The 26,896-nt window shown below is 44.9% G+C and overlaps 1 protein-coding gene across 3 annotated transcripts; it reads left to right on the top strand.

Annotated features, from left to right (window-relative positions):
• Nucleotides 1-5: 5 nt before the first annotated feature.
• On the top strand, nucleotides 6-26,602 carry ACOX1 (acyl-CoA oxidase 1). 3 transcript variants are annotated; one of them, XR_002731548.1, is made up of 7 exons: nucleotides 6-240; nucleotides 512-671; nucleotides 8,497-8,657; nucleotides 21,553-21,713; nucleotides 24,238-24,345; nucleotides 26,107-26,226; nucleotides 26,369-26,486. XR_002731548.1 is itself a non-coding variant. In XM_023211770.2 (6 exons), exons 1-6 carry the CDS (start codon nucleotides 132-134, stop codon nucleotides 26,503-26,505), a joined length of 795 nt encoding a protein of 264 aa, XP_023067538.1. In that variant the 5' UTR covers nucleotides 10-131; the 3' UTR covers nucleotides 26,506-26,594. The 3 variants fall into 3 exon arrangements, 2 of the variants coding, with proteins under 2 accessions (XP_023067538.1, XP_023067539.1); XM_023211770.2 differs by lacking the exon at nucleotides 8,497-8,657 and having other exon boundaries at nucleotides 10-240; nucleotides 26,369-26,594; XM_023211771.2 differs by lacking the exon at nucleotides 21,553-21,713 and having other exon boundaries at nucleotides 28-240; nucleotides 26,369-26,602.
• Nucleotides 26,603-26,896: the final 294 nt, after the last annotated feature.

The raw sequence follows: 26,896 nt of genomic DNA, 5'->3' as shown, positions 1-26,896 counted from the left end.
GGGCGAGCGGAGGCGGGGACTTGAGCGGTTCTGAGACTGCCTCATAGGGCCTGGCCGGCGCTGGAGCTGCGGATTTAGGTTGTCACTGCGACCTCCGTCGGTGCATACTTCGCTGCCAGCTGGTCGTCGCCATGAACCCGGACCTGCGCAGGGAGCGGGATTCCGCCAGCTTCAACCCGGAGCTGCTTACACATATCCTGGACGGCAGCCCCGAGAACACCCGGCGCCGCCGAGAGATCGGTGAGGGCGGCGGGCGAGACCTCCCTCCTTTCCCGAGAAAAGCTGGAGACTCCCTCAATGCGGAGTCAGGGGCGTTATGGGGCCCAGGCCCTCTCGCCCAGCGTTAGGGCAGCCGGGACCCCCACTTCGAGGAACAGCCTGTGTTCCTGGTGGGGGGATATCGCCATTCCCGAGATGTGTCCCCGACTCTGAAGCCTATTGTGATTCAGGGAGGGTGGAACGGAGCCCCGAGTGTCTGTCTGCCTTTTAATGCCCTTTAACCCCCTTCCAGAGAACATGATCCTGAACGACCCAGACTTCCAGCATGAGGACTTGAACTTCCTCACTCGCAGCCAGCGTTATGAGGTGGCTGTCAGGAAAAGTGCCATCATGGTGAAGAAGATGAGGGAGTTTGGCATCGCAGACCCTGATGAAATTATGTGGTTTAAAAAGTAGGTATGCCTTAGCACAGAGCAAGTGTTAAGCCTGAACTTTAAAGCTGCAGTCTATGGTGGCCTTTCACCACCGTGCTTGGCGTTTGAAGATGCAAACTGGCATATTTTCGTACCACTTTATGAAGTTATGTGTGTGCCCGGGCGCGGTGGCTCACGCCTGTAATCCCAGCACTTTGGGAGGCCGAGGCGGGCGGATCACAAAGGAGATCGAGACCATCCTGGCTAACGCGGTGAAACCCCGTTTCTACTAAAAATACAAAAAATTAGCTGGGCGTGGTGGCGGGCTCCTGTACCCTGTAGTCCTAGCTACTCGGGAGGCTGAGGCAGGAGAATGGCTTGAACCCAGGAGGCGGAGCCTGCAGTGAGCCTAGATACCGCCACTGCACTCCAGCCTGGGCAAGAGTGCGCGACTCCGTCTCAAAAAATAAATAAATAAATAAATAAATAAATAAATAAATAAATAAAGTTATATGTGTGGAAAATAATGTGATTACTTTTGTATCCAAGGCTTTTCGTGGGATGACGTGTTTGTAGAATGTTGATAATAAATGGAAATGCAGGAGTTTTCTCGAGTGCAGTTTCAAGGATGTTGTAAAAGCATTATTCTGCCCAAGCAACTCAAATTCGACTGATTTAAATGCAGAATCATTTTGCTCTTTGTAACGAGGACGGCTAAAATTCTGAATCTGGAAGGATTTTTTTTTTTTAGTTGCACTATCATTTAAATATTTTGGAGCAGTAGCAGATTATATTATATGGTAGTGTGGACCTGGATGAAGAATAATCAGTCACGCCTCTGAATGAATAGAAAGTCTAAGAACCCAGTAGTTCTGAATCGATGACAGCGCTTGAATGGTTGTCTTGTGCATATGAGAGAGATGTCATAAAAACCTGCCTTGGTTCTAGTGTGGAAGAGAGTATATCCTTTTTTCATACCACGTGTTTTGTTGTGTTTTTTGTTTGTTTTTGTTTTTGTTTTTGTTTTTTGAGACGAGTGTCGCTCTGTCGCCCAGGCTGCAGTGCAGTGGTGGGATCTCGGCTCACTCCAACCTCCACCCCCCGAATTCAAGCCATTCTCCTGCTTCAGCCTCCTGAATAGCTGGGATTACAGGCGCTGGCCACCATGCTCGGCTAATTTTTGTATTTTTAGTAGAGATGGGGTTTCACCATGTTGCCAGGCTGGTCTCAAACTCCGGACCTTGTGATCCACCCTGCTCCACAAGGAGTGGTAAAAATAAATAAAAATAAGAGTTTTGGGCCGGGCACAGTGGCTTATGCCTGTAATCTCAGCACTTTGGGAGGCCGAGGCAGGTGGACCAGCCTGGCCAAAATAGTGAAATCCTCTCTCTACTAAAAATACAAAAATTAGCCGGGCGTGGTGGTGCACTCCCGTGGTCCCAGCTACTCGGGAAGCTGAGGCAGGAAAATCCCTTGAACCCGGGAGGTGAAGGCTGCACTGAGCCGAGATGGTGCCATTGCACTCCAGCCTGGGCAACAAAGAGAGACTCTGTCTCAAAAAACAAAAAAAAAGGACTTTTTTGCCTTAACCTAAACAAACACTGTTACATGATCCTAGTACAAGATTATTTTGACCTGTAGCATTTTTTCACGTTTATTCCGAGGCATTTTCTCTTTCAGTTTCTCCATTTTAAAGGAACTCCAGTATTTTCATCAGTAAAGATTAAATCATATAAGTGGTATATAGACTAGAACCAAACTAAATAGAATGTGTTGCACGTTCTGCCTTTATGGTAATAATGGTCATTGCCTCTAGTGCCTTTGATATCGATATTCAGCTTGACTTGGGTTATTTTTGTGAAGATGAAATGGTTTACTCTGGTCCTTTGGACTTTCCTCAGAGCTCTACTCAGTTTTAGCTGTAAAAATTTTGTTTTTTTAGTTCTGGTCGTTCAAATCAGCATACTTCCAAATGGTCTTTTTTGTTTTTAAAGTCTGTAACTCATGGCTGTGGGGATACTGAGATAGAGTAACTCCTAGAAGATTATGTTACTGATACCTGTGTTGGGTTTGTAAATTTGAAAAAAATTAGTAACATTTTATTCCTTCTAGAAATGTCAGGAAAGAAGTTTGTGTGTGTGTGTGTGTGTGTGCGCGCGTGTGTGTGTATTTGTTTTTGAATGGGTGGTGCAATACATTTTAAAGTTGTTAGTAGATGATTTCATAACCTGTGACCTGTTCATAATGTGTAACCAGACTTGAGTGAGGTCACAATGAAATAGAACAAAGTCCTTTATGTGGATTGAGGATTCATGGACACCAGCAATTTACTTTGTATATGATTTTTCACGTGAAGTATTAAAGTACAAACTTTAACACACCCTTTGACGCGCTTCCAGTGTCCTTAGGATATGACAAGGAGATCAGTTTTTAAGTTAGAGAAGGGGTTTGTAAATGAGTCCTGGCAATTATCACATGCCATTGAGTTAAAGCCTCGGTTATATAATCTCATCGATTATAACTCACACCAGTGTTTTGTGTACACTAAGAAAGAAAGAATGCTGGCCGGGCACGGTGGCTCAAGCCTGTAATCCCAGCACTTTGGGAGGCCGAGACGGGCGGATCACGAGGTCAGGAGATCGAGACCATCCTGGCTAACACGGTGAAACCCCGTCTCTACTAAAAAAATACAAAAAACTAGCCGGGCGAGGTGGCGGGCGCCTGTAGTCCCAGCTACTCTGGAGGCTGAGGCAGGAGAATGGCGTAAACCCGGAAGGCGGAGCTTGCAGTGAGCTGAGATCCAGCCACTGCACTCCAGCCCAGGCGAAAGAACAAGACTCTGTCTCCAAAAAAGAAAGAGAGAGAGAGAGGGAGGGAGAGAGAGAGAGAGAGAAAGAAAGAAAAGAAAGAGAGAGGCTGTTAACCATGGCATGCTATTAATTGTGAAATACATCACTTACCTTTCTTCCTTCCTTCCCTCCCTCCCTCCTTCCTTCCTTCCTTTTTTTCCTTTCCTTTCCCTTTCTTTTTTTTCTTTCTTTCTTTCTTTCTTTCTTTCTTTCTTTCTTTCTTTCTTTCTTTCTTTTCTTTTCTTTTCTTTTCTTTTCTTCTTTCCTTCTTTCCTTCTTTCTCTCTCTCTCTCTCTCTCTCTCTTTTTTTCTCTCTCTCTTTCTCTTTTTCTCTCTCTCTTTCTCTCTTTCATTTTTGTTTGAGACAGGATCTTGCTTTGTTCCCCAGGTAGCAGTGTAGTGGCACAATCATAGTTCACTGTAACCTCAAACTCCTGGGTTCAAGTGATCCTCCCACCTCGACCTTCCAAAGTGCTGGGATTACAGGCATGAGACACTGCTCCTGGCCCATTGGATTTCTCTTCTTTTTCTTTATCTTTTTTTTTTTTTGAGTGGAGTCTCTCTCTGTGGCCCAGGCTGAAGTGCAGTGGCGGGATCTCGGCTCATTGCAATCTCTGCCTCCTGGGTTCAAGCAATTCTTCTATCTCAGCCTCCTGAGTAGCCAGGACTACAGGCAGACTAATTTTTTGTATTTTTAGTAGAGACGGGGTTTCACTATGTTGGTCAGTCTGGTTTCGAACTCCTGACCTCAAGCAATCTGCCCTCCTCGGCCTCCCAAAGTGCTGGGATTACAGGCAGGAGCTACCGTGCCTAGCCTGGATTTCTTTTTTTTTTGAGATGGAGTTTCACTCTTGTTGCCCAGGCTGGAGTACAGTATTGAGATCTCAGCTCACTGCAACTTCTGCCTCCTGGGTCAAGCGATTCTCCTGCCTCAGCCTCCCAAGTAGCTGGGATTACAGGCATGTGCCACCACACCTGACTAATTTTGTATTTTTAGGTCCTGCCTCAGCCTCCCGAATAGCTGGGATTACGAGCATGTGCCACCACACCCGACTAATTTCGTATTTTTAGTAGAGACAGGGTTTCTCCGTGCTGGTCAGGCTGGTCTCGAACTCTTGACGTCAGGTGATCCGCCCGCCTCAGCCTCCCAAAGTGCTAGGATTACAGTCGTGAGCCACTGTGCCCGGCCTGGATTTCTTAAATGCTAAAATGAGGGAGAAGAATGCTGAAATTGATGATATAAGCAGTATTTTTGAGAATTTGGGGCATGTACTGGTTTTGTTTTGTTTTTGTTTGAGACGGAGTTTCACTCTTGTCCCACAGGCCGGAGTGCAGTGGCATCATCTCGGCTCACTGCAACCTCCACCTCCCGGGTTCAAGCAATTCTCCTGCCTCAGCCTCCTAAGTAGCTGGGATTACAGGTGCCCACCACCACGCCCAGCTAATTTTTGTATTTTTAGTGGAGATGGAGTTTCACCATGTTTGCCAGGCTGGTATCAGACTCCTGATCTCAGGTGATCTGCCACCTCGGCCTCCCAAAGTGCTGGGATTATAGGTGTGAGCCACTGTGCCTGGCTCACACCTGGTTAATTTTTAAATTTTTTGTAGAGACAGGATTTTATTATTTTGCCCACGCTGGCCTTGAACTCCTAACCCCGAGTGATCCTCTCACCTCGGCCTCCAAAAATGCTGGGCTTACAGGTGTGAGCCACTGTGCCTGGCCTATTTCTTGGAAATTTTTGTATGTTTATTTCCTCTTGATATACATATGAAATAGAATACTTAATACACTTAAAAGTATTTATAGAAAAGTATTATTGGCTGGGCGTGGTGGCTCACGCCTGTAATCCCAGCACTTTGGGAGGCCAAGGTAGGCAGATCACGAGGTCAGGAGATCGAGACCATCCTGGCTAACACAGTGAAACCCTGTCTCTACTAAAAATACAAAAAAAATTATCTGGGCGTGGTGGCGGGCACCTGTAGTCCCAGCTGCTCGGGAGGCTGAGGCAGGAGAATGACGTGAATCCGGGAGGCGGAGCTTGCAGTGAGCCGAGATCGTGCCACTGCACTCCAGTCTGGGTGACAGAGTGAGACTCCGTCTCAAAAAAAAAAAAAAAAGTGTTCTTATTTATACAAATAGAAAGTATATAAAAACATTTTGGTTTTAGTAACACAACTGTTAGAGAATTCTGTGTTTGCCCTTGAGAGATTAAGTTACACATTTATCTCATCAGGCTTTTGGGCATGGTACATTTTATGAAATGTGTAACTTGTGTATTAGAGTTATACAAGTAACTCTTGTGTTGCATAAAATACAGAGGAGTAAGCTGCTGCTGCTGTAAATTTCTTAGAAATTGACTCATCTTTTCTGTTCATACTCCTCCTTTCTCTTATTTCCCTCTAGTTTAAATTAACATAAACAATATAAAAATCATAGAATCTGAGGGTTAAAAGGCATTTTAGATGTTGGCTAGTAGTCCTCTCTTGGCTGTTCAGATGAGTATGTCCTCAGCACCCCTGAAAAGTGATGTCCTGCCCTAGGCCTATGCCTGACAACCGTTGGTGGCAGAGAAAACTTTTTTTTTTTTTTTTTTGAGACGGAGTCTTGCTCTGTCTCCCAGGCAAGAGTACAGTGGTGTGATCTTGGCTCACGGCAGCCTCCGCCTCCTGGGTTCAAGTGATTCTTCTGCCTCGTCTCCTGAGTAGCTGGGATTACAGGTACCTGCCACCTCACCCAGCTCATTTTTATATTTTTAGTAGAAACGGGGTTTCACCATGTTCGCCAGGCTGGTCTCGAACTCCTGATCTCGTAATCCACCCACCTTGGCCTCCCAAAGTGCTGGGATTACAGGCATAAGCCACTGCGCCTGGCTGAGAAAACATTTTTTACTGATGTTAATAAGCAGCTTCTATTGACTTAAACACATGATTAGGACACAGAAGTTGTTTCCTCTGGTGGAATCTATAATAATTACATTAATTCATTTTGATTAACTAGAAATATTCATATCTAAGAGCATCCATGATGAGTGTTTTTGTTTCTAAGTGGATTATGATTTATGTACGATAGAAAAGACAATGGGGCTGGGCATGTTGGCTCACACCTGTAATCCCAGCACTTTGGGTGGCTGAGGTGGGCAGGTCACTTGAGGCCAGGCCACTTTGTGACCAGCCTGGCCAACATGGCAAAACGCCATCTCTACTAAAATACAAAATTAGGCGGGCTTGGTGGTGCACACCTATAATCCCAGCTACTTGGGAGGCTGAGGCATGAGAATCACATGAACCTAGGAGGCAGAGGTTGCCATGAGCTGAGATCACACCACTGTACTCCAGCCTGGGCAACAGAGGGAGACTATCTCCAAAAAAAAAAAAGAAACAAAGAAAAGAAATGGTGAGGATAATCGTGTAGTACTTATTTAGGAAATAGGAAAATAAGGGTATATTGTGTTTACCATTATTTCTTTCTTTTTTTTTTTTGAGACAGAGTCTCGCTCTGTTGCCCAGGCTGGAGTGCAGTGGCGCGATCTTGGCTCACTGCAAGCTCTGCCTCCCGGGTTCACGCCATTCTCCCGCCTCAGCCTCCCAAGTAGCTGGGACTACAGGTGGCCGCCACCATGCCCAGCTAATGTTTTTGTATTTTTAGTAGAGACGGGGTTTCACCATGTTAGCCAGGATGGGCTCGATCTCCTGACCTCGTCATCTGCCCACCTCGGCCTCCCAAAGTGCTGGGATTACAGGTGTAAGCCACTGTGCCCGGCTACTATTATTTCTTCTAAGGTAGCGGTTTGGTTTCAGGGTCCCCCAGCACTGCAATGGCAGCCTATCCCTTCTCTCCTTTTTTTTTTTTTTTGAGACGGAGTCTCACTCTGTTGCCCGGGCTGGAGTGTAGTGGCCGGATCTCAGCTCACTGCAAGCTCCGCCTCCCGGGTTCCCGCCATTCTCCTGCCTCAGCCTCCCGAGTAGCTGAGACTACAGACGCCTGCCACCTCGCCCGGCTAGTTTTTTGTATTTTTTAGTAGAGACGGAGTTTCACCGTGTTAGCCAGGATGGTCTCGATCTCCTGACCTCGTGATCCGCCCATCTCGGCCTCCCAAAGTGCTGGGATTACAGGCTTGAGCCACCGTGCCCGGCCCCCTTCTCTCCTTTACTTCATGCTCTGCTCATTGCACAGGTCAAGATAAACTGGTGGTAACATTGCTTCCTAATCATCTGTTGAGAAGTCGTGAAGATCGGTTAGATGAGATGTATTTTGTACTTTAAACTCTTTAGATAGGCGCTTTGTCAAAGTACAAAATTGATCCCCATAAAATCTATGACACAGCACAGCCAAGGCCAACTACTGTGGACTCTGTTTTATAAGGAGAGTTGAGGACTAAATTTCAATGTGATATAGAGTTAATCTGTAGTAATGTTCATTGACCATTGGGGATAAATTTTTACATGCCCGCATTACTTATTGTAAACCCTGAAGACCTTTAGAGATGTATGATTCTGCCCTGGAATATATATTTACTCTTCTGGATATTTGCTTATATTATCTAGGTAAACAGAGTTGAAATTATTTCTTCCTTGGAGCTCTTAACAGCTCTACAAGTAAGTGTTCTATGGAGTTACTTTTAACCTTTAAAACAAACAAGTAAAACCTAAATAAAGAAAAAAAAAAAAAAACACATTCTAAAAAATTCAACCAATCGAACCAGTAAATAACACCAACAGCCTCCCTTTCCAAAAATTAGAGATGTTTTTATGCTAAAACTTAGGTAGAATTTGCTTCCTAGATTACATGTAAATATGAAATGAATTGTGGCCTTGAAATAGTTAGAAGAGACATCATCAGGTTCTGCTGTTGGCTTTTTAGGTAGTAAAATGGTAAATCTTATGTTTAATTTCATAAGAAGGGGGTTTACATTTTCCTGACCTTCTCCTTGAAGGCCAAAGCTGTTTGGCAAGAATGGGTTGTAGGATGCAGTTTCTAAAGGAAGGCTGAGATCCTTTTCTTTTCTCTCCTGTAGACTACATTTGGTCAATTTTGTGGAACCTGTGGGCCTCAATTACTCCATGTTTATTCCCACCTTGCTGAATCAGGGCACCACTGCTCAGAAAGAGAAATGGCTGCCTTCATCCAAAGGACTCCAGATAATTGGCACCTACGCCCAGACGGAAATGGGCCACGGTTAGTCCACACTGAGGGTCTCTGGGTAACCCACCTCAGGACATCAGTTAACAGTGATTGCCGGCATTTGACTTTTTTCTGCTGCTATCTGTTTGGGATTTTATTTTTAAGTAGTTAAGTCGAAATTCAACTTCTTGTTTTCTCCTATTTTCCCCAGAAACTGGTCCAGGGCTCTGGCCTATAAACATCATTCACTGTTATTTCCTAAAGTCCTCATTATTGAACAGTTTGAAAAGATGGGGTTTACAGTGCAGTAGGGAAGCCCATTATGTTACTCTGGGTCTAATGAGTAAAGACTTTGTTGGAAATTCTTCAGAGGGTTAGTGCCCCAGCAATATCTGGAAAGTGCCTCTCTGCTGTAATGCAGTTAAAGCTGTGGATTTTAATGGGGGCAGCAGGTGGTGGCAGCTACCTATCTCATCTCTCATTGCACACTAGCAGGGTTATAAGGCAGTGTGGAAAAAAGTCCATGATTCTCTTCATCTGACTTCAGTCTTTTTAGATATTTTTTTCCCCTATATGTCTGGGAACTCTTGTGTTGGCAGTAATTCTTTGTTAAATTGTTCCTAAATGTCTGGCTTCCTTTAAAAAGTTTTGCTTTTGGTCTTAATGTAAAATAGGTTTGTTTTCGTAGACAAGGCCATTGGCAGGTCTGAGTGTTTGGAATTTGAGCTGCCCAGCCTCATGTCTAAGTATCAAAATGGGAGGAGTAAAGAAAGGGAAGGAAAAAGGAATGCAGATATCAGGGAAACATCATTTTGTGTTTGATTGCTGATTTCGACGTGGGAATTGGTTTAAGGAAAGTGTTATTTATTGTCATCTCCATGGGGACTGCAGATTTCTGGTCATGGTTTGATGTTCCAGACACCTTACTAAACACTCAAGACTTCAACTTTAAGATGGTCAGTACTGAAATTATAAGCATGAAAGAAAGGTTTGTTAAGTACGATAAGATTCTTTATTTTTTTTTTTTTTTTGAAACGGAGTTGCGCTCTTTTTGCCCAGACTGGAGTGCAATGGCGCGATCTCGGCTCACTGCAACCTCTGCCTCCGGGTTCAAGCAATTCTCCTGCCTCAGCCTCCCGAGTAGCTGGAATTACAGGCGCTCACCACCACGCCAGGCTAATTTTGTACTTTTGGTAGAGACGTGGTTTTTCCATGTTGGCCAGGCTGATCTCTAACTCCTGACTTCGGGTGATCTGTCCACCTTGGCCTCCCAAAGTACAGGGATTACAGTCCTGAATCACCATGCCTGGCTGACAGATAAGATTCCTTTTTTGAGACGGAGTCTCGTTCGGTTGCCCAGGCTGGAGTGCAGTGGTGCCGTCTCGGCTCACTGCAAGCTCCACCTCTCGGGTTCACGTCATTCTCCTGCCTCGGCTCCCAAGTAGCTGGGATTACAGGCGCCCGCCACCATGCCTGGCTAATTTTTTGTATTTTTAGTAGAGATGGGGTTTCACTGTGTTAGCCAGGATGGTCTTGGTCTTCTGACCTTGTGATCCACCCACCTCAGCCTCTCAAAGTGCTGGGATTACAGGCGTGAGCCACTGCGCCGCCTGGCCTGACAGATAAGATTCTTTAGTCCTCCTCACTTGGAGTATCTGTGTGTTTGTGTACATGCATGTGTGGTGTGTGTGTGTTGTAATCTTGAGGTAGCTTTGTGGTATAGAATTTATTTGACTTAACAGTCATGCTATTCATAGGAGGCATAAGATGTGAAATAGTCTGAGGCTAATGGATCTGTTAAGTATACCTCTTGTTGGTCTAATGCTTCTGCCTCATTTATAAAGTAATATCACAAATATGTATTTGCCCTAATTTTTTTTTTTTTTTTTTTTGAGTCGGGGTCTCATCCTGTGCCCCAGGCTGGAGTGCAGTGGAGTGATCTCGGCTCACTGCAATCTCCATCTCCTGGGTTCAAGTGATTCTTCTGTCTCAGCCTCCTGAGTAGCTGGGTTTATAGGCGCCCACCACCATGCCCAGCCAATTTTGCTATTTTTAGTAGAGACAGGGTTTCGCCATTTTTGTCAGGCTGGTCTCAAACTGGTTACCTCAGGTGATCCGCCCGCCTCGGCCTCCCATGGTGCAGGGATTACAGGTGTGAGCCGCCGCGCCCGGCCTGCCCTAATGTTTGAAAGGAGAGAGGAAGAAAGGAAGACTTGAACTAGACTGGTTTGAGGAGAACGGAAGTCGGACAGAGATCCTGTATGGCTGTGGGCAAGTTTGCATTTGTTAGCGTTTTTGTTCCCTTATTGCTTCTAGTTTTGTTTTTTTTTTGTTGTTTTGTTTTGTTTTTTTTGAGATGGAGTTTCACTCTCGTTGCCCAGGCTGGAGTGCAATGGCGCAATCTCGGCTCACCGCAATCTCTGCCTCCCAGGTTCAAGTGATTCTCCTGCCTCACCCTCCCTAGTAGTTGGGATTACAGGCATGTGCCACCATGCCCTGCTAATTTTGTATTTTTAGTAGAGATGGGATTTCTCCATGTTGGTCAGGCTGGTCTCAAACTCCCGACCTCAGGTGATCCGCCCTTCTCGGCCTCCCAAAGTGCTGGGATTACAGGCATGAGTCACTGTGCCCAGCTAGTTTTGAGTATTTTCTTGTATTTGAACCAATGTTGTCTTAATCTCTGTGGTTTAGAGAACAGTGTCCTGAGGTTAGTTTTTTTTTTTTTTTTTTTTTTTTTTTGAGGCGGAGTCTCGCTCTGTCGCCCGGACTGGAGTGCAGTGGCCGGATCTCAGCTCACTGCAAGCTCTGCCTCCCGGGTTTATGCCATTCTCCTGCCTCAGCCTCCGGAGTAGCTGGGACTACAGGCGCCCGCCACCTCGCCCGGCTAGTTTTTGTATTTTTAGTAGAGACGGGGTTTCACCGTGTTAGCCAGGATGGTCTCGATCTCCTGACCTCGTGATCCGCCCGTCTCGGCCTCCCAAAGTGCTGGGATTACAGGCTTGAGCCACCGCGCCCGGCCAGTTTTTTTTTTTTCTTGCTGGAATTTTGCTAATTCATATTGCTGTTCTCGGTTGACCACTCATCTTTTCCTTGGAAACAAGTCAGATTGGTTAATTTACATCACGTGACAGTTTTACCTTCATGGAATAGGCAAAAAGTCAACAACATCCCGGAGATCGGCAACAGAGCAACTTATATAGAATGAGATCTAACTATTTAAATTCTCAGACTTTGGAAAATGGATCAACAGTGATTATCTAACGCAGTCTCACAAAAGCAGCTATAACTTTGGGTTTCGGATTCTTTCACTTCTGGGTAGCTGCTGAGAAGTGAAGGGGCTCAGAAGTGTTCAGGTTCACTCCATGTTCCTTCTGAATCCTAAGATTCAGTCACCTACAGAAAGTCTCAGTCACCAACATTATCCTTCTTTCTAGAGTATGTCTTCTTTCCTCTTAAGACACGAAGAAGAAATTCGGATATGCACCTGCCCTGTGGGTCTGGGAGCCTTAATCAAAGGCAGAGGCCTGAGCCTGGGTGGGCTCCCCTGCCTGGGGTTCTGGAATTAAAGGAACAGCCTGGGGAACTGGGTCCATGTTATCATCCCCACCACATGTTTCTTTAGGCCACAAAACAGGTCGTTTATTTGCTCTTACAGATGTCTAATCATTTCAAGATCTAGCCACTTCGAGAGATTCTTCTTGCTTTGTTTTCCTTGTTTGCTTGCTTGCTCGCTTCCTTCCTTCCTTTGTTTTTTTTTTGAAGGAGTCTTATGTTGCCCAGGCTGGAGTGGTGCAGTGGTGCAATCTCGGCTCACTGCAACCTCCGCCTCCAGGGTTCAAGTGATTCTCCTGCCTCAGCCTCTCAGAGTAGCTGGGATCACAGGCGTGCACCACCGTACCTGGCTAATATTTGTATTTTTAGTGGAGACGGGGTTTCACCATATTGGCCAGGCTGGTCTTGAACTCCTGACCTCAGGTGATCTGCCCACCTCGGCCTCCCAAAGTGCTGGGATTACAAGCGTGAGCCACTGTGCCTGGCCTCTTTCTCTCTCTCTCTTTCTGTCTTCCTCCCTTCCTCTGTTCCTCTGTTCCTTTCGTTCCTTTCGTTCCTTTCTTTCTTCCTCACCCGTGGACTCAGGTCACATTGCCTTGTTTCCTATTACGATCTATTTAGGAATATAGAGCTTGTATGATACATAGTTAGCTTTGAAGCTGATGTAGTATTCTGGCAAATTGCCATCATTAACTCTTAAATATGAAATAAAGCACCTTTCTTTGAAACAGGAAAGGGGTAGTAAACGTGATTTGTAAGTCATCAGTCTTTACCTGCACCTCCGTTGCCCTCTCTCCCCAGGCTCAATAGTCTCCTCTTTCCTCTGCCCAAGTGATTCTCTTCCCTGTTGGACTTCTCATGAGACTTGCTTCCCTGGGGATTTGAGCTAAATTTCACCAATATTAGTGATAATAATATAAACTTTATGAAAGCTGTATTCTGGCCAGGTACAGTGGCTCATGCCTGTAATCCCAGCACTTTGGGCGGCTGAGGTGGGCGGATCACCTGAAGTCGGGAGTTCGAGACCAGCCTGACCAACGTGGAGAAACCCCATCCCTACTAAAAATACAAAATTACCCAGGTGTGGTGGTGCGTGCCTGTAATCCCAGCTACTAGGGAGGCTGAGGCAGGAGAAGCACTTGAACCTGGGAGGTGGAAGTTGTGGTGAGCTGAGATGTCGCCATTGTGCTCTAGCCTAGGTAACAAGAGCGAGACTCCATCTCAATAAATAAATAAATAAATAAATAGCTGTATTCTTTGGGGTCATACTTCTGGAATATCTCAGAAATGAATTACTATATTGAGGGACATGAGCATTTTAGAGCTTTTGCTGCATAGTTTGAGACTTCTCCTGAAACGCAGAACCAGTTGACAATATATTTAGCAAGCTCTGTACCTGTATTTCCACAGCTCCATCAATGTGGCCACTTTAATTTATTTTTGCTACTTTAATATATTTCTTTTTTCTTTTTTTTCTTTTCTTTCTTTTTTTTTTTTTTTGAGACAGAGTTTTGCTCTTGTTGCTCAGGCTGGAGTACAATGGCATGATCTCAACTTATCACAATCTCCGCCTCCTGGGTTGAAGCGATTCTCCTTCCTTAGCCTCCTGAGTAGCTGAGATTACAGGCATGCGCCACCACGCCTGGCTACTTTTGTATTTTTAGTAGAGATGGGGTTTCTCCATGTTGGTCAAGCTGATCTCGAACTCTTGGCCTCAGGTGATCCGCCTGCCTTGGCCTCCCAAAGTGCTGGGATTACAGGCGTGAGCCACCGCGCGCGGCATACTTTAATGTGTTTCTTTTTTTGTTGGTTTTTTTTTTTTTTTTTTTTTTTTGAGGCAGAGTCTCGCTCTTTCACCCAGGTTGGGGTGCAGTGGCGCAGCTTCCGAGCTTTCTAATGTTCATTATTAACTAGTGGCTTTTTCCCATTGTTATCTTACTCCCATCATATCCTTTCTGGTTTGTCTTAGAGTTTTATGATAGGTTAAATTTATTTCTGGAATCTTTCATATATTACATTGATAGGTTGATTTCTTTGTTTTTCTTCTAACATAAATTTTGACCACTGGTGCTTTATACAACTTTTTTTTTTTTTTTTTTTTGAGACGGAGTTTCGCTCTGTCGCCCGGGCTGGAGTGCAGTGGCCAGATCTCAGCTCACTGCAAGCTCCGCCTCCCGGGTTTACGCCATTCTGCCTCAGCCCCCCAAGTAGCTGGGGCTACAGGCGCCCGCCACCTCGCCCGGCTAGTTTTTTTATTTTTTAGTAGAGATGGGGTTTCACCAGGTTAGCTAGGATGGTCTCGATCTCCTGACCTCGTGATCCACCTGTGTCGGCCTCCCAAAGTGCTGGGATTACAGGCTTGAGCCACCGTGCCCGGCCTATAAAAGTTTTTTGAGACAGAATCTCGCACTGTCGCCTGGGTTGGAGTGCAGTGGCGCGATGTTGGCTCACTGCAACCTCCGCCTCCCGGGTTCAAGCAATTTTCCTGCCTCAGCCTCCCCAGTAGCTGGAATTACAGGTGCCCATCACCACGCCCAGCTAATTTTTTTGTATTTTTAGTAGAGGTGGGGTTTCACCATGTTGGCCAGGCTGGTCTCAAACTCCTGACTTCGTGATTTGCCCGCCTCGGCCTCCTAGAATGCTGGGAATACAGGCATGAGCCACTGTGCCCAGTGAAGACTTTTTATTTTATTTTTATTTTGTATTTTTATTTTTTATTTTTAAGATGGAGTCTCACTCTGTTGCCCAGGCTGGAGTGCAGTGGCGCAATCTCAGCTCACCGCATCCTCTGTCTCCTGGGTTCAAGCGATTCTCCTGCCTCAGCCCCCTGAGTAGCCAGGATTATAGGCGTGCACCACCATGCTCAGCTAATTTTTGTGTTTTTAGTAGAAACGGGGTTTCACCATGTTGATCAGGCTGGTCTCGAACTCTTGACCTCGTGATCCGCCTGCCTCAGCCTCCCAAAGTGCTGGTATTACAGGCTGAGCCACCAGGCCTGGCCTTTATCTTTTTTTATTATTTTTATTTATTTATTTTTTTTCTTTTTCATGTAAGTACCGCGTGCTAACCGATTATGCCACTGGAGCTCCTATTTTTTTCATTTTCAAGACAGAGTCTTGCTCTGTCACCCAGCCTGGAGTGCAGTGGCATGATCTCGGCTCACTGCAACCTTCGCCTCCCAGGTTCAAGCAATTCTTCTGCCTCAGCCTCCTGAGTAGCTGGGATTAGAGGCATGTGCCACCACGCCCATCTAATTTTTGTATTTTTAGTAGAGATGCGGTTTCACCATGTTGGCCAGGCTGGTCTCGAACTCCCGACCTCAGGTGATCCACTTGCCTCAGCCTCCCAAAGTGCTGAGATTACAGGAGTGAGCCACCAGGTCTGGTGTATTTTTATTTTTATTTTATTTTTTTATTTTTTATTTTTTTGAGACGGAGTCTTGCTGTGTCTCCTGGGCTGGAGTGCAGTGGCCGGATCTCAGCTCACTGCAAGCTCCGCCTCCTGGGTTTTACGCCATTCTCCTGCCTCAGCCTCCGGAGTAGCTGGGACTACAGGCGCCCGCCACCTCGCCCAGCTAGTTTTTTTTTTGTATTTTTAGTAGAGACGGGGTTTCACTGTGTTAGCCAGGATGGTCTCGATCTCCTGACCTCATGATCCGCCCGTCTCAGCCTCCCAAAGTGCTGGGATTACAGGCTTGAGCCACCGTGCCCGGCCTGTATTTTTATTTTTTAAAGACAGGTTCTTGCTCTGCTGCCCAGGCTAGAGTGCAAAGGTTTGATCATAGCTCACTGCAGCCTTGATCTCCTAGACTGAAGGGACCCTCCTACCTCAGCCTCTCGAGTAGCCGAGAGTATAGGCACATGACTCCGTGCCCAGTTGATTTTTAAAATTTTTAGTAGAGATAGGTTCTTGCTGTGTTGCTCAGGCTTGTAAGGTATTTAAAAATCTGATAGGATAAGCCTACTATTGTTACATTTTGAGATATGTGTATTTGGTATTTATGCTTGCTTATTCTAGATGAATTCTTTTTTTTTTTTTTTTTTTTTGAGACGGAGTCTTGCTCTGTCGCCCAGGCTGGAGTGCAATGGCTGGATCTCAGCTCACTGCAAGCTCCGCCTCCCGGGTTCACGCCATTCTCCTGCCTCCGCCTCCCGAGTAGCTGGGACTACAGGCGCCCGCCAACACGCCCGGCTAATTTTTTGTATTTTAGTAGAGACGGGGTTTCACCGTGTTAGCCAGGATGGTCTCGATCTCCTGACCTTGTGATCCGCCCGTCTCGGCCTCCCAAAGTGCTGGGATTACAGGCTTGAGCCACCACGCCTGGCCAATTCTAGATGAATTCTAATCCGAATCTGTCAGGTTCTAAAAACAAATTCTACAGGAATTAAATTTTTTTTTTTCTCCTTCTCTATCTGGAATTTTTTTTTTTTTTTTTTTTTTGAGACGGAGTTTCGCTCTGTTGTCTCCTGGGCTGGAGTGCAGTGGCCGGATCTCATCTCACTGCAAGCTCCGCCTCTCGGGTTCACGCCATTCTTCTGCCTCAGCCTCCAGAGTAGCTGGGACTATAGGCGCCCGCCACCTCGCCCGGCTAGTTTTTTGTATTTTTAGTAGAGACGGGGTTTCACCGTGTTAGCCAGGATGGTCTCGATCTCCTGACCTCGTGATCCGCCCGTCTCGGCCTCGCAAAGTGCTGGGATTACAGGCTTGAGCCACTGTGCCCGGCTCTATCTGGAATTTTAAGTTGGTTTTATATTGAAGCCTTGTCTTTTCTTGGAAAGCTATTTCTTTCCTCTTATTTTTCTAGTCTTTATTTTCCCACCCTATTAGGTATTTATCATTTTTCTGTGTGTGTTTTTTTTTTTTTTTTTGAGAGGGAATCTCGCTCTTTCACTCAGGTTGGAGTGCAGTGGTGTGATCTCAGCTCACTGAAAGCTCTGCCTTCTGGGTTCACTCCATTCTCCTGCCTCAGCCTCCCAGTAGCTGGGACTACAGGCACCCGTCACCACGCCCAACCAATTTTCTCTTTATTTTTAGTAGAGACAGGGTTTTGCTATGTTCTCCAGGATGGTCTCTATTTCCTGACCTCGTGATCTGTCCCCTTCAGCCTCCCAAAGTGCTGGGATTACAAGTGTGAGCCACCATGCCTGAATGCTGTTATTTTTTTTTCCCTTACAGGCTGCAGCTTTTCTCAGTTCACTTATTCTGATATTTTGTTGACATTGTTGTTTTCCTAGGATGATACTCATGCTTTCTACAGAGCTGCTTTTTATTTCTTCCTTTCTCATATATGAAATAGTCTAATTGGTTTTTCCTCAGTGTTGATTGTCAGCCTTTCCAGCCTTGTGTCACGTGGAAAGAGGGGCTGGGGATGCCTTTTGATGTTTTGGTTTTAAAAGAGCTGACTCTAGCGCTTCACTAAGTATAATGTTGGTGCTTCGTAATTTTATGATAAATTATTTAAAAATAATATCTTTATTATTTAAAGCTTTTAAAACATAACCAGCTTTTAAAACAAATAGTTGGCTTAAGTCAAAAAACTCTGCAGTTTACTTTCTCCTTGTAACATTTCTAAATTTCATCCACATCTGAATAATCCTTGTCTTAGTTGGAAGAAATATTTTTTTCCTGAAAACATTCTTTAGTGTCAGAACCATTTGTGATTGTAGTGGTTTTACCCCTGCCCTACTGAACGCATTTGTTGTAGCCCTTAGCGTCCATCTTCGCTCTGTGATATACTCAGATATAAATCTTCCATAGTCTGATGGGTGCTTGATAGTGGCCTTCTTCACCAGGAATTGCTCTGATTTATGGTGAAGTAAAACAACCCTCCATGAAAGCATGAAAAGTGTCTAGTCCTAGGTTTCAGTCCTAACTCAGAGTTTTCACCTCCCAGGTTCTAAGTGTACATTGATTTTTCTTCCTAGACAATACTCAAAAGGCGGGGACGGTTGACATATCTGTTTGAGTGAAAGGCACTCTCATCCCATGAATGTGTTTTTCTTGGGATTTCTGCTATTAATTTTTTTTTTTTTTTTGAGATGAAATCTTGCTCTGTTCCCCAGGCTAGAATGCAGTGGTGCGATCTTGGCTCACTGCAACTTCCGCCTCCCAGGTTCAAGCAGTTCTCCTACCTCACCCTCCTGAGTAGCTGGGATAACCAGCGCCTGCCACCATGCCCAGCTAATTTTGTATTTTTAGTAGAGATGGGGTTTCACCATGTTGCACAGGCTGGTCTCGAACTCCTGACCTCAAGTGATCTGCCTCCCAAAGTGTGGGGATTACAGGCGTGAGCCACTGTGCCCGGCCTACAGTCACAGTCTTTAGTCCATGCTATGCTTGTGCAATAATTTCCCCACCTAGGAGACAGGACTAGGTGACAAGGTTCTTTTTTTAAAAAATAGGTTTTGGGGGTAGAAGTGCCATTTCCTTACATGCACATATTATGTAATGGTGAAGTCTGGGATTTTGCAGTACCATTGCCCAAATAGTGAACATAGTATTCAGTAGATAACTTTTCAGGCCTCATACCCCTCCCATCCTCCCACATTCTGAAGCCTCCAGTGTCTGCTTTGTTCGTTGTTGTTGTTTTTTGTTTTTTGAGAGAGTCTCTGTCTCCCAGGCTGGAGTGCAGTGGCACCATCGTGGCTCACTGCAACCTTTGCCTCCTGGGTTCAAGTGATTCTCCTGCCTCAGCCTCCCAAGTAGCTGGGATTACAGGTGCCCACCACCACGCCCAGCTAATTTTTGTATTTTTAGTAGAGATGGGGTTTCACCATGTTGACCAGGCTGGTCTTGAACTCCAACCTCAGGTGATCCGCCTGCCTTGGCCTCCCAAAGTGCTGGGATTATAGGCATGAGCCACCGCGCCTGGCCCCTGTGTCTGTTATTCCATTCTGTATGTCCATATTTACCCCTTGCTCAGCTCCAGTGGTGACGAGATTCTTGTCCTTGTTTTGCCATTATCTTTTTTCCCTGAGCAAGGCATTTAATCCGTCTCAGCCTTAATTTCTTCTCTGTAAAATGAGGGAAGCAGTCACACATACTTTGATTTTTCTTTTTCTAAAGTGTGATTGCTTCGCTGAAAGCCCAGCCAGTAGATTGGAAGAAGTCATTGATCAGCCCTTGTCTGAGCAGTGTGCCCTGGTTATTTTCCTCCCTACCTTGCCAGGAACAAACAAATTTAAAAACTGAAACGTCGTTTATGCTCATTTCAAAGACACATAGAATGATAAGAGCAATATGGAGTTGACGGATTTGGAGCTAGCAATTAAACAGAATGCCAGTAATGTGGAAAAATGCAAAGGCATATAGAATGACTTCCTATCCTTAGCAAAAATTCACACAGAATCCTGTCCCATGCACGTTTTAAGTGGAAAAGAATGACCCCAGAAAGTGGATTTAAAACTAATAAAGCTAAGATGTTTGTTATCATTAGTGATAACTTCTGTATAATTGCCACAGAAAGCTTATGCATGAATCTGTAACTTGTTATTATGGTCTTCACTAGAAATTGCATGTCTTTTTTAATTTCTGAAATAATTTATTGGGATGAAGAGCACTGTCAGTTTTTGTATTAAATTGTTTCAGTAAAGCATGGCCCAGTATTTGACATGATGAATCTGAATGAAGTGATCAGATCTATGTGAGGAATGTGGTTCTATGCTGGATGTTTTGTGGACAAAACAAAAAAAATCCCAGCCTAGAAGCATTTTTGAAGTTGCATTGAGGAAAAGCTATAATCTGGGGGTCATATTGTCACTCTGAGAGAACTACTATGTTCTTTCTCACTTTCTCATCAGAGGACATCCTTGTAGCAGTACCACTTAAATTCTCTGTTCTCCAACTCCTGGCCTCAAGTGATTCTCCTCAAGCGATTCTGCCTCAGCATCCCAAGTAGCTGCAATTACAGGCACGTGCCACCACACCCAGCAAATTCTCCATTCTAGACAACTTTTTTTTTTTTTTTTTGAGACAGAGTCTTGCTCTGTTGCCCAGGCTAGAGTGCAGTGGTGTGATGTCAGCTCACTGCAACCTTCCATTCCTAGGTTCAAGCAATTCTCCTGCCTTAGCTTCCCAAGTAGCTGGGATTTCAGGTGGGTGCCACGACACCCAGCTAATTTTTTGTTTGTTTGTTTGGTTGGTTTCTTTTTTGTTGTTGTTTTTTGAGATGGATTTTCACTCTTGTTGCCTAGGCTGGAGTACAATGGCATGATCTCGGCTCACTGCAACCACCGCCTCCCAGGTTCAAGCATTTCTCCTGCCTCAGCCTCCCAAGTAGCTTGGATTACAGGCATGTGCCACCATGCCTGGCTGATTTTGTATTTTTAGTAGAGATGGGGTCTCACCATGTTGATCAGGCTGGTCTCCCAACTCCTGACCTCAGGTGATCCTCCCACCTCAGCATCCCAAAGTGCTGGGATTACAGGCGTGAGCCACCATGCCTGGCCCTATACAACTTTTCAAATTCTCTCTCTCTCCCTCTCTTTTGAGATGGAGTCTCACTCTGTCGCCCAGGCTAGAATGCAGTGATGTGATCTTGGCTCACTGCAACCTCTGCCTCCTGGGTTGGAGCAGTTCTCCTGCCTCAACCTTCCAGTAGCTGGGATTACAGGTGTGCGCCACCACGCCTGGCTAATTTTTGTATTTTTAGTAGAGACAGGGTTTCACCATGTTGGCTAGGCTGGTCTTGAACTCCTGACCTCAGGTGATCCACCCACCTTGGCCTCCCAGAGTGCTGGGATTATAGGTGTGAGCCACTGTGCCTGGCCAATTCTCTCTTTTTTTTTTTTTTTTGAGACAGAGTCTCACTCTGTCACCCAGGCTGGAATGCAGTGGGCGTGATCTCGGCTCACTGCAACCTCCGCCTCCTATGTTCAAGCGATTTTCCTGCCTCAGCCTCCCAAATAGCTGGGACTACTGGCTGGCGCCACCATGCTCAACTGATTTTTGTATTTTTAGAAGAGTCGGGGTTTTGTCATGTTGGCCAGGCTGGTCTCGAACTCCTGACTTAAGGTGATCTGACCGCCTTGGCCTCCCAAAGTGATGAGATTGCAGGCGTGAGCCACTGCACTGGCCTCTCAAATTTTCTTTATTTCCTTTTATTTAATTCCTGGGCTGGGGTCCTCTGTCTTGGACGTGTGGTTTTGTACTGCACTGACTTTGGAATCAGTAGCCAATCCCTTTCCTCATACTCCTTGCTGACTCCAGAAAAATGGAAATTAACAAGAATTATAAAGTAATACAGAAAGGGACAGTGCTCCCATCTATGATTAAGTGCACGCAACTAATTCATACTTAAGGTTTTTTTTGTCTCCTTTCCTTGCTATATTTAAATTGCTGATTCTCTCACACCTGATGACTCTTCTCGCAAATGCCCATCCTTGATATTTCCTCGAAGTTTTGTGCACCGAGGGCGGCCTGAGCCTCTGGATCTTCACTTGGGCATGTTCCTGCCCACCTTGCTTCACCAGGCAACTGCGGAGCAGCAGGAGCGCTTCTTCATGCCCGCCTGGAACTTGGAGATCATTGGCACTTATGCCCAGACAGAGATGGGTCATGGTATGGAGTATTCAGTCTACCTTCTGGGTTGGGCGGGCCCCTGTGAACTTACCATGTGTGGAGTGCCCACCATGTACCATCGATGGCGTGTTGATGTTCTGTGGTCTGTTTAAATGACCTTTTTTTGCAGAGTGCAGGTTTTGGTATAAACACTGCTTTGGTCAATGGGAATTAAAGGCTATCATAGTGATAAAACGATTGTCTTTTTTATGCCATAGTTCTCCTTCAGAGGGTCAAGAATTACAAGTCAGGTTTTATTTACCAAGTGGCTTTTAATGTTACTGAGGTTGTGTGGAATCTGTGTGCATATACAACCCAAAACTGTTTTTTTCTTCATTACTATCTGATTACCTTTGCTACTGGTACCTTAATGAACTTGTACAAATTCCAGAAGAAATATAAATAATAGTTTGTGTACCCTTGGATTTGCTTGAGGGAAATGAGTAGCTTATAACTGAAGTGTGTGACATTTTGTGCTTTGGAGTTACTTGTACTTTGAGTCAATCAGTAGTTCTACAAGTGACTTGACTGGAGAGTAAAAAAACCAAGATAAGCCAAACTTGGCAGGCATTTGGTTTCAGACACTATCTCCACCTTTCATTGATCTTTCCATCTCCCACCTGCTTTCTTCATGCACCTGGGTGGACTGGAGGTGGCCGCTGTTCCTCTTTGTATCTGCTCTGAATTGGATCCATGTTTGCCATTCATTTGCTTATGGCTTCTCTTTTTCTTCTCTGATGTTTCAGAAAAACTGGTCTAGTGTGTATTTGCCACTTGCTCCTTATTTCTATACAGCTGCTGCTTTTTATTTGGTACTGAGTAGTATTTTACAGGATTTTCATGAGACTCCAAGTGGAATACTATTTGTTTCAGTTGTGCTTTTGAAAACATTTTGTCCTTATCTGTTCTGTTTAATGTTATCTGCTTTTCTGTAAAAGCTGCTGCTTTGATGAAAGATGTCTGTGAAAGTTGTGGATTGCACGTAAGTTGGTTATTCAGCTTGGAAGCTTCTAAATGTTTCAAAGTGTGTTTAATGAGGTCTAGCGTTATGAAAGCAGATAGGTAAAAGGTTCCCAACATTTGCTTTAGTCAGTAGTTTTGTAGACACTGCCACCTAGAACATTTTTCTATAACTCTTTTCAAATAGTTTTGGTGTATTTATGTTAAGATTTAAAACATAAGACCCCATCTATCCCAGTACACATAAGAAACTGGAAACTCTTCCTTGCTGCATTAATGAACCAGCTAGGACTAAGTTAGGCCTGCTATTGGAAATCTGTAGGGTCAACTGAGACCTTATTATTGGACCTTTTTAGGAATTTTTTGAAGTCACATTCCAGGTCATTTCCCCAATAATGGTTATACTTTTATACTTTATTATTATTATTATTATTATTATTATTATTATTATTATTATTATTATTATTATTTTGAGATGGAGTCTGGCTCTGTCACCCAGGCTGGAGTGCGGTGGCACAATCTTGGCTCACTGCGACCTCTGCCTCCTGGGTTCAAGCAATTCTCCTGCCTCAGCCTCCTGAGTAGCTGGGACTACAGGCGCATACCACAATGCCTAGCTGTTTTTTGTATTTTTAGTAGAGACGGGGTTTCACCATGTTAGCCAGGATGGTCTTGATCTCCTGACCTCATGATCCACCCACCTCGGCCACCCAAAGTGCTGGGATTACAGGTGTGAGCCACCACGCACAGCCATACATTTTTAATTTATAATAATTTTGGCTGAAATGTCTTTCTCTCACATGTTATCTTATTCTTCTCATTAGTACAGAATTCGAGAATGTTGAATTGGTGTGGTTAACATAATACATATGAGTTGAAATTCGCATACTTGCAACTCAGAGATGGTTTTAAAAAGACAGTTAACATCCCTGTTAAATTCATATATTGTGATCTTAAAAATGCGATTCAGGCCAGGTGCGGTGGCTCAAGCCTGTAATCCCAGCACTTTGGGAGGCCGAGATGGGCGGATCACGAGGTCAGGAGATCGAGACCATCCTGGCTAACACGGTGAAACCCCGTCTCTACTAAAAACTACAAAAAACTAGCCGGGCGACGTGGCAGCGCCTGTAGTCCCAGCTACTCCGGAGGCTGAGGCAGGAGAATGGCGTGAACCCGGAAGGCGGAGCTTGCAGTGAGCTGAGATCCGGCCACAGCACTCCAGCCTGGGTGACAGAGCGAGACTCCATCTCAAAAAAAAAAAAATGTGATTCTAAGTTGCCTTTATATTTTCTTTCAGTTGCTGTAAATAAATGTAACAAATCAAATACAGAAATGGAACATGCATGATGATACTTAGATTTTCAACTTAATGGAAAACCATCAGATAGTGTGGGAAATTCAGTGTCTTGGTTGTCAACCAGTTGTAGCTCATCTACTGGTGTTTTTTGTTAGATTTTGTTTTTCTCTGAGATATGAGAGTTTAAAGGACTATGCAGGAAATTTTTCCTTGTGCCTATTTTTTTCCCCATCTCTTAACTGAAGTCAGTGTAATTTATCTCCTTAGGAACTCACCTTCGAGGCTTGGAAACCACAGCCACATATGACCCTGAAACCCAGGAGTTCATTCTCAACAGTCCTACTGTGACCTCCATTAAATGGTGGCCTGGTGGACGTAAGTGAATTTTTTAGCATTTATTGGATGTTTTGAAGGTTTGTCATGAGATTTTGCTTAGAATGTAGAGCTTTTATGAGAACGTCGGCCAGGCTTGGTGGTTTCACACCTGTAATCCTAACACTTCGGGAGGCTGAGGTTGGCGGATCACTTGAGGTCAGGAATTCAAGACCAGCCTGGTTAATATGCTGAAACCCCGTCTCTACTAAAAATACTAAAATTAGCTGGGTGTGGTGGCGCACACCTGTAGTCCCAGCTACTCGGGAGGCTGAGGCAGGAGAATCACTTGAACCCGGGAGGATTGCAGTGAGCCAAGATTGCACCACTGCACTCTAACCTGGGCATCGCAGCAAGACTGTCTCAAAAACAACCCAACAAACAAACAATATGTGTGGGGTGTGTGGGTGTGTGTGTATAGACAGAGAGAGAGAGGAGGGTGTGTGTGTGTGTGTGTGTGTGTGTGTGTATAGAGAGAGAGAGCGCGCATGAGAGAGAGGGGAGAGCCAGGCATAGTGGCACATACCTATAGACCTGTAGTCCTGGCTACTCAGGAGGCTGAGGTGGGAGGACCACTTGAGCCCAAGAGTTCAAGCCGACAGTGAGCTACTGTCTGTGATCATGCCACTGCATTCCAGCCTGGGTGACAGAGTGAAACCCTGTCTCTTAAAAAAAAGAAAAAAATGACCGGGCACGGTGGCTCATGCCTGTAATCCCAGCACTTTGGGAGACCAAGGCGGGCGGATCACGAGATCAGGAGATCAAGACCATCCTGGCTAACATGGTGAAACCCCATCTCTACTAAAAATACAAAAAATTAGCCGGGCGTGGTGGTGCGCGCCTGTAGTCCCAGCTACTCAGAGGCTGAGGCAGGAGAATGGCATGAACCCGGGAGGTGGAGCTTGCAGTAAGCCGAGATCATGCCACTGCACTCCAGCCTGGGAGACAAAGCGAGACTACATCTCAAAAGAAAAAGAAAAAAATTTAAATAGCTTTAACACAAAATTTTTTTTTTTTTTTTGAGACAGAGTCTCATATGTCGCCCACGTTGGAGTGCAGTGGCTGATCTCGGCTCACTGCAACCTCCACCTTCCAGTTCAAGCGATTCTCCTGCGATTCTCCTGCCTCAGCCTCTGAGTAGTTGGGACTACAGGCGCACACCACCAAGTCCAGCTAATTTTTGTATTTTAGTAGAGATGGGATTTCACCATATTGACCAGGCTAGTCTCGAACTCCTGACCTCGTGATCTGCCCGCCACGGCCTCCCAGTGCTGGAATTACAGGTGTGAGCCACCGTGCCCAGCTGACCTGAAACTTTTATCTCTTCTTATTCCATTCTGAGTTATTATCTTGGAATATATATTTCTGATACAGTTAGTGGTTAAAGGATTTTGTTATTCACATTGTATATTTTATTTAATTATAATTTATATGTAAGAAGGCACATGTAGCTAGTGATTACAGTTTTGGACAGCACTGCCTTAAGGGATAACAAGGAAGTAGTTTAAATTAATATTCTTCTTTTTATCCTAAAATTTTCTCTATGTAAATGCATGAGAAATAAGCAGAAAAGAGTAGTAACTATTAGCTTAAGGGAATTTCTTTCTGAAAGCTAAGTGTGATACTGTCAGCAGAAAGGCTTTCTGGACACATACTATTGGTTTAGTGTAGTGTTAGATTTAACATATTCTTTCTTCTTTTTTCTACCCTTTAAAAATGTACGAACATTTACTCACCCCTCTCTTGTTCCCTTTGATATTACAGTTGGAAAGACTTCAAATCATGCAATAGTTCTTGCCCAGCTCATCACTAAGGGGAAATGCTATGGATTACATGCCTTTATTGTACCTATTCGTGAAATCGGGACCCATAAGCCTTTGCCAGGTAAGAACTGTTCATCTGATGTTGAGATGAAAATGAAACTGAGCACTGTCTTAAAAGGTAGAATGCCCAACTGAAGAGGCGGAGCGAAAGCCAGAAATTCCAGAGCATAAACATCTCATGACTGTCCTTTCATCTGTGGTAGGAATTACCGTTGGCGACATCGGCCCCAAATTTGGTTATGATGAGATGGACAATGGCTACCTCAAAATGGACAACTATCGTATTCCCAGAGAAAACATGCTGATGAAGTATGCCCAGGTATGTTTTGATAGAAAATAGAAGCAGAGGCATCAAACAGTGGGGTTGCAGTGGCTGTTGCTCACAATAGGGTTAGAGTGGTCTGTTCTTTTAGAAGGTAATAACAGCCGGCACACTGGCATATTCCTGTTATCCCAGCACTTTGGGAGGCTGAGTGCATGGATGACTTGAGCCCAGGAGTTCAAGACCAGCCTGGGCAACATAGTGCGAACCCATCTCTACAAAAATTTTAAAAATCTAGCTGGGCATGGTAGCACACATGTGTAGTCCCAGCTACTTGGGAGACTGGGGTGGGAGGATCACTTGAGCCTGGGAGGTCGAGGCTTCAGTGAGCTGTGATTACGCCACACTGTACTCCAGCCTGGATGATGGTGAGACCTTGCCTCAAAAAAAAAAAAAAAAAAGGCCAGGC

This window comes from Piliocolobus tephrosceles, chromosome 16 (assembly GCF_002776525.5).
Source record: "Piliocolobus tephrosceles isolate RC106 chromosome 16, ASM277652v3, whole genome shotgun sequence".
Classification (NCBI taxonomy): domain Eukaryota; kingdom Metazoa; phylum Chordata; class Mammalia; order Primates; family Cercopithecidae; genus Piliocolobus; species Piliocolobus tephrosceles.
The sequence above is the reverse complement of the archived record's forward strand: the minus strand, read 5'-3'. Positions and strand labels throughout refer to the sequence as shown.

Excerpts from the sequence above, each read along its gene's own strand:
- ACOX1 (XM_023211771.2), top strand. The coding sequence starts at position 132 with ATGAACCCGGACCTGCGCAGGGAGCGGGATTCCGCCAGCTTCAACCCG. Across the intron at positions 24,346-26,106 it reads TAAATGGTGGCCTGGTGGAC|TTGGAAAGACTTCAAATCAT; the intron begins GTAAGTGAATTT and ends TTGATATTACAG. Across the intron at positions 26,227-26,368 it reads GACCCATAAGCCTTTGCCAG|GAATTACCGTTGGCGACATC; the intron begins GTAAGAACTGTT and ends CATCTGTGGTAG.